Raw genomic sequence first — 18,487 nt, 5'->3', positions numbered from 1 at the left:
TCGTGCTACATTCCCCTGTGAATCGATCACCCCCTACATTTTCCAAAACAGCATTCTTGTTTGAAATTGGTATATCCACAGAAGACACCTGCACTAGCTGCCTACCTCTCTTACATTTCCTGGAGTTAACTTGCTGAGATATTTGTATCATTGATAGTCACAGGTGAGGTGCTGGAAGACTGGATGTTGGCTAATGTGGTGCCACTGTTTACAAAGGGTGGTAAGGACAAGCCAGCGAACAATAGACCAGTGAGCCTGATGTCAGTGGTGGGCAAGTTGTTGAAGGGAATCCTGAGGGACAGAATGTACATCTATTTGGAAAGGCAAGGACTGATTAGGGATAATCAACATGGCTTTGTGCGTGGGAAATTATGTCTCACAAACTTGATTGAGTTTTTTGAAAAAGTCAAAAAGAGGATTAATGAGGGCAGAGTAGTAAATGTGATCTATATGGACTTCAGTAAGGTGTTCAACAAGGTTCCCCATGGGAGAATGGTTAACAAGATTGGATCTCACGGAATACAGGGAGAACTAGCCATTTTGATGCAGAACTGGCTCAAAGGTAGAAGACAGAGGGTGGTGTTGGCGGAGGGTTGTTTTTCAGACTGGAGGCCTGTGACCAGTGGACTGCCACAAGGATCGGTACTGGGTCCTCTACTTTTTGTCATTTATATAAATGATTTGGATGTGAGCATAAGAGGTATAGTTAGTAAGTTTGCAGATGACACCAAAATTGGAGGTGTGATGGACAGCGAAGATTACCTCAGATTACAACGGGATCTTGATCAGATGGGCCAATGGGCTGAGAAGTGGCAGATGGAGTTTAATTCAGATAAATGCGAGGTGCTGCATTTTGGGAAAGCAAATCTTAGCAGGACTTATACACTTAATGGTCAGGTCCTAGGGAGTGTTGCTGAACAAAGAGACCTTGGAGTGCAGGTTCATAGCTCCTTGAAAGTGGAGCCACAGGTAGATAAGATAGTGAAGAAGGGATTTGGTATGCTTTCCTTTTTTGATCAGTGTGTTGAGTACAGGAGTTGGGAGGGTCGTGTTGCGGCTGTCCAGGACATTGGTTAGGCCACTGTTGGAATATTGTGTGCAATTCTGGTCTGTTTCCTATCGGAAAGATGTTGTGAAACTAGAAAAGATTCAGAAAAGACTTATAAGGAAGTTACCAGAGTTGGAGGATTTGAGCTGTTTGGCTGGGGCTGTTTTCCCTGGAGCATTGGAAGCTGAGGGGTGACCTTATAGAGGTTTACCAAATTATGAGGGGCATGGATAGGATAAATGGACAAAGTTTTTACCTTGGGATCAGGGAATCCAGAACTAGAGGGCATAGGTTTAGGGTGAGAGGGGAAAGATATAAAAGAGACCTAAGAAGCAACTTTTTCACACATAGGGTAATACGTGTACAGAATGAGCTGCCAGAGGAAGTGGTGGAGGCTGGTACAATTGCAACATTTGAAAGCCATTTGGGTGGGTATATGAATAGGAAAGATTTGGAGGGATATGTGCCAGGTGCTGGCAGGTTGGACTAGATTGGGTTGGGATATCTGGTCAGCATGGACGGGTTGGACCAAAGAGTCTGTTTCCATGCTGTACATCTCTACGACTCAATGACTTTAAATGTGAAATCAGTTTGGATGATGTTAGAGTGCCCAGATTGAGCGTAGGACCCAAATTGATTCAGAAGCAAAACAGAGTGTGACTCATTTCTCCATCTGTTGATCCCTGATTTGTAGATCCTGCCTCTGCCAATTCCCCACCATGATCCTGACCCAAACTTATTTTCAATACTTGTTGGTGGGCAGCCAACTATTTTAAATTAATGTGCCTATTGTGGCCTCATTCCCACACAAAATGGAGTGTTTCAGTCTGCAGTGTGACAACCTAAGTTGTCATGAACCAATTTGGCAGGCTGAAAACTGAGGTGGGGGTAGAATGAACTTAAGATTCTTCTTCTCCTCCTCCTCCTGATTCGTCGTCATCTTCTTCTTCTTCTCCAGACACATAAAGCCTCTGCATGACATCTGGAGCCATTAGCTATCTCCAGGGCAAACATTTTCCAGGGTCCTGTTCAGAGCACGGTGGCATACTAATAGAATATAAACATCAACTGGTGGAGCAGCTGATCACTGCTTGTTGCGAGGCCACCCATTGTCCCTGATTGGACCACAAATCCACTCCTGCGTTTGTAATTGCCTGGCTCATTGAAAATTGCACTGGATATGTTTAAAGCACAATGCATGGCATCGGGACCTGGAATAGCTGCCCTTTCTGATTCATGGCCCCAGATTGTAAATCCAGTCAATAGGGCTGTAGTTATCAGAACCAGGTGTATCTTATAAACTCTGATTTGGAGGTGCCGGTGTTGGACTGGGGTGTACAAACTTAAAAATTACACAACACCAGGTTATAGTCCAACAGGTTTATTTGGAAGCACTAGTTTTCAGAGGGCCGTTCCAAATGCTAGTGCTTCCAAATAAACCTGGTGGACTATAACCTGTTGTTGTGTGACTTTTAAACTTATTAACTATGAGATCCATCATCGGGGTTGTTAACCTGGGCCAAACAGTGGTAGTGTCCCTATCCCTGGACCGGAAAGCCTGAATTCATGTCCCACCTGCTCCAGAGGATATAATAGTACCTCTTAACAAGTTATTTAGAAACATAGGTTAAATTTTTTTAAACTTGAGAATACAACTCTCAGACTGTATGCTGCCTACCAAAACACACAAACCAGAGATTCAGAGAGCCTCCTGACTTCATGGACTGTCTCCGATCTGGCTGGTCACAGCCAGTGGGCTGCGTGCATGTAAATAAAGAGTGACTTAGTGACGGGATACTGGCCTCTGTGCGGTTATTCCAGGGGCACAATTTTAATTCTGTCATATGTGCGTGAATTTTGAATGAGTTCATGTTTCACTTCAAGTCATTGGAAAGAATTTTCAAACAGTATCTATTTTCCCAAGAGCAATGGAGGCTGGGGGTTGAGGCCTGTGGGTAGGGTGAATAGACAAGGTCTTTTCCACAGGATAGGGGAATCTAAAACTAGGGAGCAAGAGGATTAAGGTGAGAGGATAAAGATTTAAAAGGAACTTAAGGGGAAACTTTTTCAGGCAGAGGATAGTGTATATATGGAATGAGCTGTCAGAGGAAGTGTGGAGGCTGATCCAATTACAACATTTAAAAGGCATCTGAATCTGTATATGAATAGAAAGTATTTAGAGGGATATGGATCAAATGCTGGCAAATGGGATGAGATTTATTTAGGATATCTGGTCAGCATGGACAAGTTGGACCAAAAGCAAAATAGATTGAGACGTACATGATCTTAAAGAGCCTTGACAGTATGTGTTTAGAAGGGATACTTTCTCTTTTGGGAGAATCTAAGACCAGGATATTACGCAAAGTTAAAAATCACAAAACATCAGCTTATAGTGAAACAGGTTTATTTGAAAGCACTCACTAGCTTTTGGAGCATTGCTCCTTCATCAGGTGGGACAACGACCTGATGAAAGAGCAGCGCTCCAAAAGCTTTTGTGAGTGCTTTCAAATAAACCTGTTGGACTATAACCTGGTGTTGTGATTTTTAACTTTGTACACCTCAGTCCAACACCGGCATCTCCACATCAGGACATCGTAGGAAGTTAGGGAAGAAATTCCAGGGCCCCTAACAGAGATATTTGTATCATTGATAGCCACAGATGAGGTGCCAGAAGACTGGAGAGTAGCTAATGTTGCACCATTATTTAAGAAGGCCTACAAGGCAAAGCCAGGGAACTGTAAGACTGGTAAACGTGACGTCAGCGTTGGGTAAGTTGTTGGAGGAGATTCTGAGAGACAGGATTTAAATACATTTGGAAAGGCAAAGATTCGAGATAGTCAACATTGTTTTGTGTGTGGGAAATTGTGTCTGTCAAACTTGATTGAGTTCATTGATGAGTGGATAGATGAGGGCATGAATGTTTTTAACCCAGAAGGGGAAAAAAATGCAGAAAAAAAAAGTAAAAGTAGTATTCGGAAATAAATGTGCTGGTTATGCTGATTTTTCCAAGTTGATAACTTATTCATAAGCAAGGGAGTGAAAGGTTGTCCATGATTGGTTGGAATGTATGTTAATCAGATTATCAATCCAATCTTAATGAATGCCAGTACAGGATTGAGAAGCCAAATGGCCTCTCCCTGCTCCGAATCTGTATGTTTATATGCAATATCCAGGAATTCCCCAAATATTATGACAAACGTTTCTCTCATGACCTAAAAAAGATTAATTTGTTACTCATCTGGTGTGTTTGCTTGCATCAATTTTATAGCAATTGCTGTCCTTGTTTACAAAATGTGCTCAATTGTGAAATAACATTTTTTAAACCACTTTGTCATGCGTAGGTCAAATTTGTACTTAACAAGGTAAAGGAGTACTGAGGCCGGAAGCAGTTTCAGTCCTGGGTTTGCACCCCATGAGACTTATGAAAGTACTGCTTAGAGTCCTAGAGATGTACAGCATGGAAACAGACCCTTCAGTCCAACCCGTCCATGCCGACCAGATATCCCAGTCCAATCTAGTCCCACCTGCCAGCACCCGGCCCATATCCCTCCAAACCCTTCCTATTCATATACCTATCCAAATGTCTCTTAAATGTTGCAATTGTACCAGTCTCACCACATCCTCTGGCAGCTCATTCCATACACATACAACCCTCTGCGTGAAAAAGTTGCCCCTTGGGTCTCTTTTATATCTTTCCCCTCTCACCTTAAACCTATGCCCTCTAGTTCTGGACTCCCCGACCCCAGGGTAAAGACTTTATCTATTTATCCTATCCGTGCCCCTCATAATTTTGTAAACCTCTATAACATCACCCCTTAGCCTCCGACACTCCAGGGAAAACAGCCCCAGCCTGTTCAGCCTCTCCCTATAGCTCAAATCCTCCAACCCTGGCAACATCCTTGTAAATCGTTTCTGAACCCTTTCAAGTTTCACAACATTTTTCCGATAGGAAGGAGACTAGAATTGCACGCAATATTCCAACGTTGGCCTAACCAATGTCCTGTACAGCCGCAACATGACCTCCCAACTCCTGTACTCAATACTCTGACCAATGAAGGAAAGTATACCAAATGCCTTCTTTACTATCCTATCTACCTGCGACTCCACTTTCAAGGAGCTATGAACCTGCACTCCAAGGTCTCTTTGTTCAGCAACACTCCCTAGGACCTGACCATTTAGAGTATAAGTCCTGCTAAGATTTGCTTTCCCAAAATGCAGCACCTCGCATTTATCAGAATTAAACTCCATCTGCCACTTCTCAGCCCATTGGCCCATCTGGTCCAGATCATGTTGCAATCTGAGGTAACCCACTACACCTCCAACTTTGGTGTCATCTACAAACTTACTAATTGTACCTCTTATGCTTGCATCCAAATCATTTATGTAAATGACAAAAAGTAGAGGGCCCAGCACCGATCCTTGTGGCACTCCACTGGTCACAGGCCTCCAGTCTGAAAAACAACCCTTCACCACCACCCTCTGTCTTCTACCTTTGAGCCAGTTCTGCATCCAAATGGCTAGTTCTCCCTGTATTCCGTGAGATCTAACCTTGCTAATCAGTCTCCCGTGAGGAACCTTGTCGAACGCCTTACTGAAGTCGATATAGATCACGTCTACTGCTCTGCCCTCATCAATCTTCTTTGTTACTTCTTCAATAAACTCAATCAAGTTTGTGAGATATGATTTCCCACGCACAAAGCCATGTTGACAATCCCTAATCAGTCCTTGCCTTTCCAAATACATGAACATCCTGTCCCTCAGGATTCCCTCCAACAACTTGCCCACCACCGAGGTCAGGCTCTCTGGTCTATAGCTCCCTGGCTTGTCCTTACTGCCCTTCTTAAACAGTGGCACCACATTTGCCAACCTCCAGTCTTCCAGCACCTCACCTGTGACTATCGATGATAAATATCTCAGCAGGAGGCCCAGCAATCACTTCTCTAGCTTCCACAGAGTTCTCAGGTACACCTGATCAGGTCCTGGGGATTTATCCACCTTTAACCGTCTCAAGATATCCAGCACTTCCTCCTCTGTAATCTGGACATTTTGCAAGATGTCACCATCCATTTCCCTACAGTCTATATCTTCCATATCCTTTTCCACAGTAAATACTGATGCAAAATATTCATTTAATGAAAGAAATTATTTTTTGACACTTATCTCTTGATTGTTAGAAGTTCTGTGCTTGGCATCAAATAGTCCTACAGCAGTAACTTTGTCTGCATGTCCAAAATTAAGTACACTCTGAATCTGAAGGATGTAGGCATAGTTCAGGAAAGCAGATTTTTGATGAAGGATCTATGAATTGAATAATTTCAGCATTTTTTTTAGGAAAGACTAAACAAATGCATGTTTTCTGAACCCTCTGTGGACTGATCACATATAATTTACACAATAATTATTCTCAATGTAATAATTTTGCTTGTGTTACTTGGGTACATGAAAGTAGGATTTGTTTGGCAAGGTTTAAACATTTTGTTTTGTTTGTTTCAACCAGCATACAGAGCCATTCTAAGCCAACCTCTGAAGGCTGTTCGAGAGATACTAGTTAACCAAACAGCCCACATATTGGCTTGTTACAGAAAGAATTGTGCCAGCCCCTCATCTGCTGGCCAGGTGAGTACATTTAATAGCCTCAAACCAAAACATGCAATGTTCAGTGCATGATATTTATCTATTATCTAAGTAATAATGGAAAGAGGCTTTGTTTTGCTGCCAATTATAATTGCACCTTTTCTGAATTAAAACAATATAATTGTTACTTTTTTTTGGTTTGTTTTAATAGCTGTATAATATTTTAGCAATTTCATGTCTTCGATTTCACAAAACCATTAAATTCTCACAAAAAAATAGTATTAACATAATGATTGTAATTAGTATGAAAATCATACACTCTGCTAGCAAAGCTTGAATTTCAATTATACAAAACAGTCCTTAAACCAAAATGCCCTTGTTCAAGCACTGTCTGGACAAATGTAGGATGAGTAATACCGGTATAGTGAGAACGTACTCGGTTACAGAAGTTAATGAATGCTAAAGCTTTTGGTTTTACTGAAATGTAATATATTTTAAGGTAAGTAAGCTCATATAAATGATACAGAAATATATGGATGTTAGAACTATAGCCACTGTGCTCTGCCAAAGATTCCATCCCTTCTGAGTGGATTGAAAAATATCTTCTTCACTTCAGTGCTACGTGGCTTCCCTTTATGCTGAATTCTGAGACAGTGGGCTTCATTTTACCAGAATTGACTCAGCATCAATTTTAAAGTGTTTCATTCTGTGTGGGTGTGGGTGTGGGTGGTGGCGTTTGGTGTGTTTGTATCCATGAATCTCTAGTGAGTTTTCTCATGCTATTCTCCACAACTCTTCTCAATATGCACACTAGCACAGAGAAATGCGCACACATACTTACACAGGCACATACTCAAACAGATACGTACATATACACACATGCACATATACAGAGACATACACTGACACAGATCACCCCCACTCTTTAGCATTATCTTATCATAGAACCCTGTCTTAAGGAACGTTGCTTTTTCCTCAGTGTCCAGTATAGACTAACATTTCAATTATACATTATTCAGTCTGAGACCCTTATGTAGTAGAAAGCCTTCAAATAGTTGAAAACATTCATTTTATTCAGAATCAGACCAAAACAAAACGCTGCACAGAGACTGCCTGCCTTTTGAGTAGCAGCAATTTTACAGTTAATAAGTGATTGCTGATCCAGGTCACATTTGCCTGAGCTGAGTGTCTGGTTTGTTGATAAGAGTTCAAGGGCGGCCTGTTCCTCTGAGAGTGAAGGATAGTTATGGCAAGTTATGTGACCCCTGGATGACCAGGGTGTTATGTCTTTGGTTGGAGAAAAAAAGGAAGCATACATAAGATCTAGGAGGATGGGAACTGCTGAAGCCCTTGAAGTATATAAGAAAATTAGGAAAGAACTTAACCAAGGAATTAGAATGGCTAAAAGGAGTCATGAAAGGGTTATTAGCAAATAGGATTAAGGAGAATCCTAAGACTTTTTATACATACATAAAAAGAAAGAGGGTAGCCAGGGAAAGGGTTGGCCTACTTAAGGACAAAGGAGGGATTTGATGTGTGGAGCCAGAAGAGGTAGGTTGGGCCCTAAACAAATATATTGTGTTGGTATTCACCAAAGAGAAATAATTGGTGGAGGATGACCTGAGAGAAGGAAGTGTTGAGTTTCTAAGCCAAGTTGCTATTAAAAAGGAAGAGGTGTTGTCCATTTTAAAAAATATTAAGGTAGATAAATCTTCTGGTCCTGATGGGATCTATCTCAGAGTATTGAGGGACACAAGAACAAATTGCTGGAGCATTGACAGATATCTTTGTATCCTCTTTGGCCACAGGTGAGGTCCCAGAGGGCTGGAGAATAGCCAGTGTAGTCCAACTATTTAAGAAGGAAACTAGGGAAAATCCTGGAATTTACAGGCCTGTGAGTATCTCATCGGTGGTGGGGAAGTTATCAGAAAAGATTCTCAAGGACAAGATCTATACGCATTTCGAAACAACTGGACTTACTCTCAATGGACAGTATAGTTTTGAGCAGGGGAAGTCATACCTCACTAACTTGATCGAGGTTTGAGGAGGTGACAAAGATGTTCGATGAAGGAAAAGCGGTTGATGTTGTTTATGTGGACTTCATGGCAGACTGGTACCAAAGGTGAAGTCACATGGTATCCGAGTGAGCTGGCAATAAGGATACAGAACTGGCTTGGTCATAGGAGACAGAGGGTAGCGGTGGAAGGATGCTTTTCAGAATGGAGGGTTGTGACTAGTGGTGTTCCACAGGGATCAGTGCTGGGACCTCTGCTGTTCTTGGTCTACATAAATGATTTGGAGGAAAACGTAGCTGGTCTGCAGACTATTCAAAGATTGTTGGAGTTGCAGATACTGAGAAGGATTGTCAGGATGCAGCAGGATATATGGTGGGCGGCACGATGGCACAGTGGTTAGCACTGCTGCCACACAGCGCCAGAGACCTGGGTTCAATTCCCGCCTCAGGCAACTGTCTGTGTGGAGTTTGCACATTCTCCCCATATCTGTGTGGGTCAAAAGATGTGCAGGTTATGTGAATTGGCCTGGCTAAATTGCCCGTAGTGTTAGGTGAAAGGATAAATGTAGGGGAATGGGTCTGGGTAGGTTGCTCTTCGGAGGGTCGGTGTGGACGTCTTGGGCCAAAGGGCCTGTTTCCACACTGTAAATAATCTAATCTAATCTAATATATCAGTTGGAGGCATGGGCAGAAAAATAACATGTTGTTTAATCCTGACAAATGTGAGGTGATGCATTTTGGAAGGTCAAGTGCAAGTGGTAATTATACAGTGAATGTCAGAACACTTTGGAGTATTGATATGCAGAAGAATCTGGGTGTGCAGGTCCACAGATCACTGAAAGTGGCAGTACAGGTAAATAAGGTAGTAAAAAAGGCTTATGGCATGCTTGCCTTCACTGGAAGGGGTATTGAGTATGAGGATAGGCAAGTTATGCTGCAGCTTTATAGAACTTTGGTTAGACCAGGGAATATTGGATGCAGTTCTGATCAGCACACTACCAGAAAGATGTGGATGCTTTGGAGAGGGTACAGAAAAGGTTTACCAGGGTGTTGTCTGGTATGGGGGATTTTAGCTATGAAGAAGAGTTGAATAGACTGGGTTTATTTTCACTGGAACACAGGAGGTTGAGGGGAGACCTGATAGAAGTTTATAAGATTATGAATGGCATGGATAGAGTGGAAAGTAGGAGGCTTTTTCACACGGTGGAGGAGTCAATTATTAGTGGACACAGTATCAAGGTGCGAGGAGGAAAGTTTAAAAGAGATGCACAAGGCAAGTTTTTCACAAAGGGTGGTAAGTGCCTGGTACGCACTGCCAGAAGAGGTGGTGCAAGCAGACACAACAGCAGCATTCAAGAGGCACCTGGATAATACATGAATAGGAAAGGAATAAAGGGGTAGAATGCTGTAAATGAAAACAACTTCAGTATGGAAAGGCAAAATGTAGTGGCACAGGCTTTGAGGGCTGAAGGGCCTGTTCCTGTGCTGTATTGTTCTTGTTCTTGTTGCACTTAGTGCTGCCGTGCTCTTTCATGCTGAAAGTGATGTTCGTCCTCAATGTTCTCATCCTTAGTCGACTGCTCGTGCTCTCACAGCTCTTCAGCTTCCATCATATCCCATCTTTGTCTGTTTCAATTGTGCAGAGTACAGCGTGCTGGGATTATGTAGCACAATGTTTCCACATTCTGCTGCATGACCCCCCCCCCCTCCAAACTGATCCAAGCATTGGAACCTTATCTTCAGCATGCCTATCAACTGCACCATGATGGCCATGCTCAAAGAATCAGTTGTGTAATTGAGTCGTCAGCAGACGGAAGCCCTTGTCTCTCAGTAACCATCCGGATAAGGCACCCAGCCCTTGCTGGTTTAGAATACTTCTCCATATATTGGGACATGAAGGACTGTAACAAGGAGGGCCGGAGAATTCCTTTACATGGACCTTTGACATAAGGACAGTTTTCATATAAATACAGCAGAAGTCATGCCACAAACACACGGTGGGAGACTAATTGTTGCATCACCTTATCCCATCACCCCTCATATCAACCAAGAATGGCATATAGGAGCATGTTAGTGAATACTTAGAGTTCAACACCAGAGAAAATCAGCTGGATGTCCTTACGCAGCCTATGGCACCTTGGATTTGTTTTGTGAATAGTGACCTACAGGTGTCAATTCTAAGGCTGCCACCGATTACTTCTGCTTCACAGAGATGACTGTTCAATCTGCAAAGACCAATGATGTGGCCATGTTTGCTTATGACCAAGATTTATACTTTACACAGACACTTCATGCATTTCACATACACAGTGCTACGATTACATATGACTTTAAACCTGTACATTACGTGTATGCTTAATGCGATTGTTCCTTGAAGGGTCTCACATTACTCACAAACAGAGGTCATGTTCTCTTGTTGTACAAATTGGTGTTCCCTTTCAAAATTTTATTTATTATCTGCTGGTCCTGCTGAGTGTGAAACAAAAAGTTTTGAATCAGTGTCTCTTTATAGCAATACAAGAAAGTTGTTAGTGGCAAGAGGCCTTTGCTTGTGCAACTCAATACATAATTAAACAGTTCTGGGTAGCAGAATTTTAATGTTATATGTGCACCAAGATATTTTATCTTGGATCTTAAAATAAGATTTACTTTGGTTCCAGTTATATTAGAATATGAACAAATGTGGTTTATGCTGAAGCGCAGTGTAGACAAATATAAAGATGACAAATAACTGAAAAACCAAAGCTATTGCAAATTGCTTTAGTTGTTTTCGTTTGTAAAGTAATCCTGTAGCCAACCAAAGCAAACTTAACACGTTGATTCAATTTTGTTTTGGCGCCTCTGGAAAAGTATTCTGATGACTTCAGGTGTACTCTCTCAACGTTCTAACCTTATAAGGGCACAGAATTGTTAACTTCTGCAGGGTATTGGAACCAGAGTTCTCCTGTTCCATGTACACATTTGAAAGTAGATGAATATGGAATTGAAGAAACATAAACTTAAAACTAACATGTTTCCGTCAACTAGAATAACCAAAAGGACAGTTGTGAGCATTCGACTATTGAAAAGCCAAAGATTTAAGTGCTTAGAAATGTTATATAATGTTGGATTAATTTTTACTAATTGCTTCAAGAATTTTCAAGAATAAAGCTTTACTTAATATTATTTTGTTAAAAAAATCTAATTGAGCAAGACAGGATAAATGTCATCATGGGTTAGGCTTACTTCCAACATGTTCACTTTCCAAAATACTGTAGTATTACTGATTATATTCATTTCTTAAGATAGTCTCATAAATAAATCAGTACCAGACTTACAATTCAGGCATTGGCAATGTGAAATTTGGATGAATTCTGATGCTTGACCCCAAACTTAAAATGTGATTTCATATTTAGTTTGTCTAATTGTTCAGGAGGTGGGAGCAGCCATTTCAATTTAAGCAGTCAGCTGTTCGAAGGCCAGGAGTTAGGATGAGGCAAGCATGACAAAGTAAGGGCCAGTACTTGTGCTGTTGCTGGTATGCCCCACTGTTTCCTCACAAAAACACCTCCAGAGAAACTTGCTTGAACCCTGCGATGTACCTGACTACCTTGCTGTCATTCACATGATTAGTTGGGCTTGCCAGGAAATATTTTGAAAAGTTAGTCCGTTCTGCAATATAAGGGGCCATTAATTGGAGCCAAGTGGTTTCCATGCATCTTACCCACTGCTGACCTGTTGAAAGTTCAGATCTGTCCTGGAGCCATGAGAAGACCTCTGAGACAACTTCCAAAGCCCAGCTGCACTGGGACCCAGTCCTGTGGCACTTTGAAAATCCCAGCCCCACACAAATCAACTATGATTTGGAGATGCCAGTGTTGAACTGGGGTGTACAAAGTTAAAAATCACACAACACCAGGTTATAGTCCAACAGGTTTAATTGGAAGCACACTAGCTTTCGGAGCGACGCTCCTTCATTACGATCGAGCCCACCACTATCACCTGATGAAGGAGCGTCACTCCGAAAGCTAGTGTGCTTCCAATTAAACCTGTTGGACTATAACCTGGTGTTGTGTGATTTTTAACAAATCAACTAGTTATTGCTGAGAAAATGCATTAGCTTTTTGTGCTACACTCATCAAGACAATACATAAGAATGTGAATTCAAGAAAATCAGCATTAATGCTATGTGAATGCAGATTCAGTGCAAGTGAACTCTCATTAGTTGAGGCAAAGCCTCAAGGTTGGGAATGAACCATCAATTGATTCTGTTTATACTACCAGAAGAAATGACTGAAATTTTGTCAGAGTAGTCCCCATGACTGGCCAGAAAATCAAGGGCAATTTCACCTCAGCCATTTAGAGGAGCTGTGACCAGGTTTCAAGTTCATCCGGCAACTAATGAGCTGGCTTTGGGGCTCCCATTTCTTGGAGGGAGAGCTACATCCCTTAAAGAATTACCACCAATTAGAGGATTGGCAATACTTTAATCACAGCTGTAGTTACTGAACTGCATTGATCAGAGTATCCCTACAGTGTGGAAGCAGGCCATTCGGCTCAACAAGTCCATACCGACTCTCCAGAGAGCATATCATCTAGAGACGACCCCCTATCCCTGTAACTCTGCACTTTCCATGACTAACCCACCTAACCTACACGTCCATGGACAGTATTGGCAATTTAGCATGGCCAACCTGAGTAAGCTGCACATCTTTCACTGTGGGAGGAAACTGGAGCCCCCGGGGGAAACCCGTGCAGACACTGGAATTGAATGCGGGTCTCTGGTGCTGTGAGGCAACAGTGCTAACCACTGAGCCACCATGTGGCCAGGATGTTATCCTGGCAGTAAATTATGTATGGTGGGAGCAACTTACCTAGGAGTCAGGTAAGTTGCATTGAGGAGGGGAAGTTTGGAGTGATCTTGGTGGTGGGATCAGGGTTGTTGCACAGGGAAACTCTTTATAGGGCAGCTGGCATCTTCTTCCCATCTCTGAGCCAGTAAGGAGACTGCACATCTCAAACTTCACACCCACTCTTTATAGAATTCCAGCAGTGGGATACAGGCACCCTCTATTAACCATTATTGTCATTCAAATAATCTGAGAACAGGAGAGCTATTAACCACTTTCCCTTCTGCTGGTTCGATACAATGCAGTGTGGAAGCAGCAACATGCAAACTCTGCCCACCTTCCCAATTTTTCAGTCACAGCCCATCCCACAATCTCCACTGTTCCAAATCCCATTCTTGCAAGCCCTGTAACATAATTTGAATTATTTACAATTTTCACTGAAGTTATAATTAAATACTATTTAAAAGTATTTCCTTTTGAACATGAGTTTTAATGCAAAAACGCAACTAACAGAATTGAATTGGAATTACAATGGTTTCAATTAGCTAGTTTTGAGCTGAGACACGTTAATCATCCTGTGAACATACATTTGACATTTTAATATGTTGTGTTTAAGTGGTTGTAGAAAAGTTTGGAGGAATGATCAGCTACAAGTCAATAAAAAAAAAGCAGGCAAAAATTTGCATTGCCAAGTTAATCAGCCAAAATCAGAGTAAAGTAAGAGCAGACATGTAATATGCATCTTGGTACAGATTAGAATGTTTTGTGATTGATAGTGATTTGTAACACCCAGTCACAACAATGTTCTTAAGAGTGTTCTTCAAAAATGCAGGGAACACACACACATTCTAACATGTTGCCCATCAGCACTGTAGGAATTTGTATGCACTGGTCTGAAATATCGTTTTTTGTCAATTTGGAATGCTGCTCACTTTACGTTAAAGATCTTGCATAGAACTGGCAAGTAAACCATTTATTCCTCTACTTAGCCTTTTTCTTCTTAAAAAGACATGCTAAGCTATGTTGGGGGTTATACCAGTGCTACTGCAAGAAAAGTGTTTCAGAGAAATGGTAGCCATATTTTAGGTATGCAAGAGTGACAGTTGAAGTTACAAATAAAGTGACCCCCATGAATCTAAATTCAACTAAACCATTGACTTTGGCTTGAATGAGATTTGGGCCAACTAAATGTCCTGGAAATAATTGTAAACTCAGTGTCCCAAGTTGTTGCCTGATTATTCAGTTTAACAGCCAAATCCAAGGCTCGTTTTTCACTTGAACATAATATTCATCGTGATTGAATCCATAACTCTGTTCCCAAATCCAAAGTGAGTTTCTACTAATCCTGTGGTAGATCAAGCAGAATATAATGGATTAGCAATTAGCAACTACCCATAGGTGGCTGGGGAGCTTAAACAATTGGCTGATTAGCAAACATTAAAAATGTACCTCAGCAAGTATGTTGGAAGTACAAATATTTGGTATTGTGAACATACTAATTTCTATTTGCCGAGCTGGGAATTTGTCTTGCAAACGTTTCGTCCCCCGTCTAGGTGACATCCTCAGTGCTTGGGACCCTCCTGTGAGGCGCTTCTGTGCTGTTTCCTCCGGCATTTATAGTGGCCTGCCTCTGCCGCTTCCAGTTGTCAGTTCCAGCTGTCTGCTGTAGTGGCCGGTATATTGGGTCCAGGTCGATGTGTTTGTTGATAGAGTCTGTGGATGAGTGCCATGCCTCTAGGAATTCCCTGGCTGTTCTCTGTTTGGCTTGCCCTATAATGGTAGTGTTGTCCCAGTCGAATTCATGTTGCTTGTCATCTGTGTGTATGGCTACTAAGGATAGCTGGTCGTGTCGTTTCGTGGCTAGTTGGTGTTCATGGATGTGGATCGTTAGCTGTCTTCCTGTTTGTCCTATGTAGTGTTTTGTGCAGTCCTTGCATGAGATTTTGTACACTACATTGGTTTTGCTCATGTTGGGTATCGGGTCCTTCGTTCTGGTGAGTTGTTGTCTGAGAGTGGCTGTTGGTTTGTGTGCTGTTATGAGTCCTAGTGGTCGCAGTAGTCTGGCTGTCAGTTCAGAAATGCTCCTGACGTATGGTAGTGTGGCTAGTCCTTTGGGTTGTGGCATGTCCTCATTCCGTTGTCTCTCCCTTAGGCATCTGTTGATGAAATTGCGAGGGTATCCGTTTTTGGCGAATACCTTGTATAGGTGTTCCTCTTCCTCTTTTTGCACTTCTGGTGTGCTGCAGTGTGTTGTGGCCCTTTTGAATAGTGTCTTGATGCAACTTCGTTTGTGTGTGTTGGGGTGGTTGCTTTCATAGTTTAGGACTTGGTCTGTGTGTGTGGCTTTCCTGTAAACCTTTGTGGTGAATTCTCCGTTCGGTGTTCTCTGTACCATCACGTCTAGGAAAGGGAGTTGGTTATCCTTTTCTTCCTCTCTAGTGAATCGGATTCCTGTGAGTGTGGCGTTGATGATCTGGTGTGTGTTCTCTATTTCTATGTTTTTAATTATTACAAAAGTTACAATTATTACACTAGACGTGATGGTTTACAATCTGCCTTTCAACTGTTTCACTCTGATGTCCCTGCAAATTTATCTATTATTTTATATGCTTGTGTCTTGTTTAATAAGATTGATTTGGCACCTTAACAAATGTCTTGTGGAAATCCATGTATAACGCATCAAGAGATTCCCCTTCACTCAACCTATTTGTTACTTCCTCAAAAAAAACCTTTAATGTGATTAAATATGATTTCCCCCTCAGAAATCCACAAACACCGAAAATTGAAGAGTCAAAAGATCTTTCACACATTGAATTCCTTTTATTCTGAAGACTTGCATTCATTCTCTTAATTCTTTAATTGAATCTGAACCCAGTCTGAAAGAGGCATTTGCTTCGTATTCTCTAGAAGAGAAAGCTACTTAAACTTATCAAACTCTACAGTTCCATACATCATTGCTTTGTGATTTTAGTTTCCCATGGAGTCAGTAACCTTAAAATGAATTGAAATCAAGGAACAGTCTGAGAATGGATATCCCAGTTTTCATCAAGTGTAAAATATCCGTAGTATCATTTCTATATGTTCAGTTGCTATGATATACAAGATAATGGAAAAAACAGCATTAAATCTGGTACCTTCCAGAAAACTATGTACTGGTCAGTCAATTCCTACGTGATTCTGCTTAAAGACAGCATTGTGCCTATATAGTTCTCGTTATACTGATAACAACAGCGTCATGGTGGCTCAGTGGTGAGCACTGCTGCCTCACAGCACCAGGGACCTGGGTTCGATTCCAGATTCTGGTGACTGTGTGGAGTTTGCACGTTCTCCCCATGTCTGCATGGGTTTCCTCTGGGTGCTCGGCTTCCTCCGGCAATCCACATATGTGCAGGTTAGGTCGATTGGCCATGCTAAATTGCCCTTGGTGTTCAGGGATGTGTAGGTTAGTTGCATTAGTCAGGGTAAATGCAGGGGACTGGGTCTGGTAGATTACTGTTCGGGGGAGTCAGTGTTGACTTGTTGGGCCAAATGGTCTGTTTCCACACTGTATGGGTTCTCTGAATAGAAATACAAGATAATAAAACCTGTCCCCAAGCTTTAATTCTCTAAATTTAAGTTTGATTCCAGCGAATCTGCACTGTACTCCTCGCAAGGCTAATTTGTCCTTACTGAAGTGCAGGGCCCAAACGTGAATGCAGTACTCCACATGCACTTCCACCAAGGCTCGAAAACACTGAAGCACAATTTCATTCCTTTTGTATTCCAGCCCTCTTGAGATTAATGACAACTATGCTTTTTGTCTTGGCCTGAAGTGTAGAATAGTCAAAGGCAAGGAATGGAAATAGGATTAATTATTCTATTGGAAGCGGTTCTGTCATTTAACCACTTGAGTTATTTGAAAATGAGTGACAAAAATCATTAGTAAGTATATATAAGCCTTTATCCAACACTTCACTATGCCATTGTTGATGACAAGTCATGACACAGAATGCATTCAGCATAATGTTCTATGGCTGAGTAGGGATTTTCTGAGCTCTCAACATTTCTGTTACCAGCATTCGTTCTAATATCATTAATAATATGTGGTTCAAGCACAAATTAAACAGTATTAAATGTCAAGGAAAGAATGATTTCTGTGCACTTATTTTCCATCAATTTCACTAAGCAAATAATATATCAAAACTTATTAAAATTTCAGGATCGAGTGAAATCTAGAAATCTCTTGCACTGAACTACTTAATCCAAGAAACTCAAACCTGTTAATTGTGATGCTGCCCCATTACATATGGTGTGAGACACTGGCATGTACTAATATTAGGGAAGATTGCAAGGATTTTTTTTAGATTTATAAAGGGCAAAAAAAAAGAGGCGAAAGTTGACATTAGCCTGCTGGAACATTATGCTGGAGAACTGGTACAGATAGATGATCCTTTATCCGAAATGGTCGGGACCAGCTGTTTTTAGGAATTCCGAATTTTTCGTTTTTCAGAATAAATGACGGTTTAATGGTGAAATTTTTTTAAATCTTACCGGATGAGCAAACTTCTAAGAAAGAACAGGGCGGGTGGTACTTGGCCCCCTCGTGTTGCATATGAGTGACACGCATTGAGTGGGTGTCGACTGGGTTAACTTTGCACGCCAAACAACCTTGTTATTGAAAAAAAGCTTCACAAAAAAACCTTTGGATTTCAGAACTTTTGGGTTTTTGGATGTTCGGATAAAAGATCTTCTATCTGTAATGGGGAACAAAGATACAGAGGAACTGAAGGAGTCCTTTGCTTCAGTCTTCATGGTGGAAGACATGAGTAATATCCCAAAAATTCCAGAGAATTGAGGGGGATGGGGCAGTAATGAGTACAGTGACCATCACCAAGGAGAAGCTGCTCGAAAAACTGGAAGGTCTGGAAGTGGACAAATCACCTGGACCAGATGGGCTACACCCTAGAGTTCTGAAGGAGATAGCTGAAGAGATGGTGTAGGCTATAGTAGTGATCTTTCTGGTAGCATTGCTAATGTGACCCC

The 18,487-nt window shown here is 41.6% G+C and overlaps 1 protein-coding gene across 3 annotated transcripts in view; it reads left to right on the top strand.

Annotated features, from left to right (window-relative positions):
- sec24d (SEC24 homolog D, COPII coat complex component) overlaps positions 1–18,487 on the top strand; it is a 210,362-nt gene that overhangs the window by 173,684 nt on the left and 18,191 nt on the right. For all 3 annotated transcript variants that reach the window (XM_072589129.1, XM_072589119.1, XM_072589137.1), the window contains one exon: positions 6,546–6,664. In XM_072589129.1, coding sequence (XP_072445230.1) covers positions 6,546–6,664 — 119 coding nt within the window. The remainder of the gene's footprint in view (positions 1–6,545; positions 6,665–18,487) is intronic.

This window comes from Chiloscyllium punctatum, chromosome 1, assembly GCF_047496795.1.
Source record: "Chiloscyllium punctatum isolate Juve2018m chromosome 1, sChiPun1.3, whole genome shotgun sequence".
Lineage (NCBI taxonomy): Eukaryota > Metazoa > Chordata > Chondrichthyes > Orectolobiformes > Hemiscylliidae > Chiloscyllium > Chiloscyllium punctatum.
The sequence above is the reverse complement of the archived record's forward strand: the minus strand, read 5'-3'. Positions and strand labels throughout refer to the sequence as shown.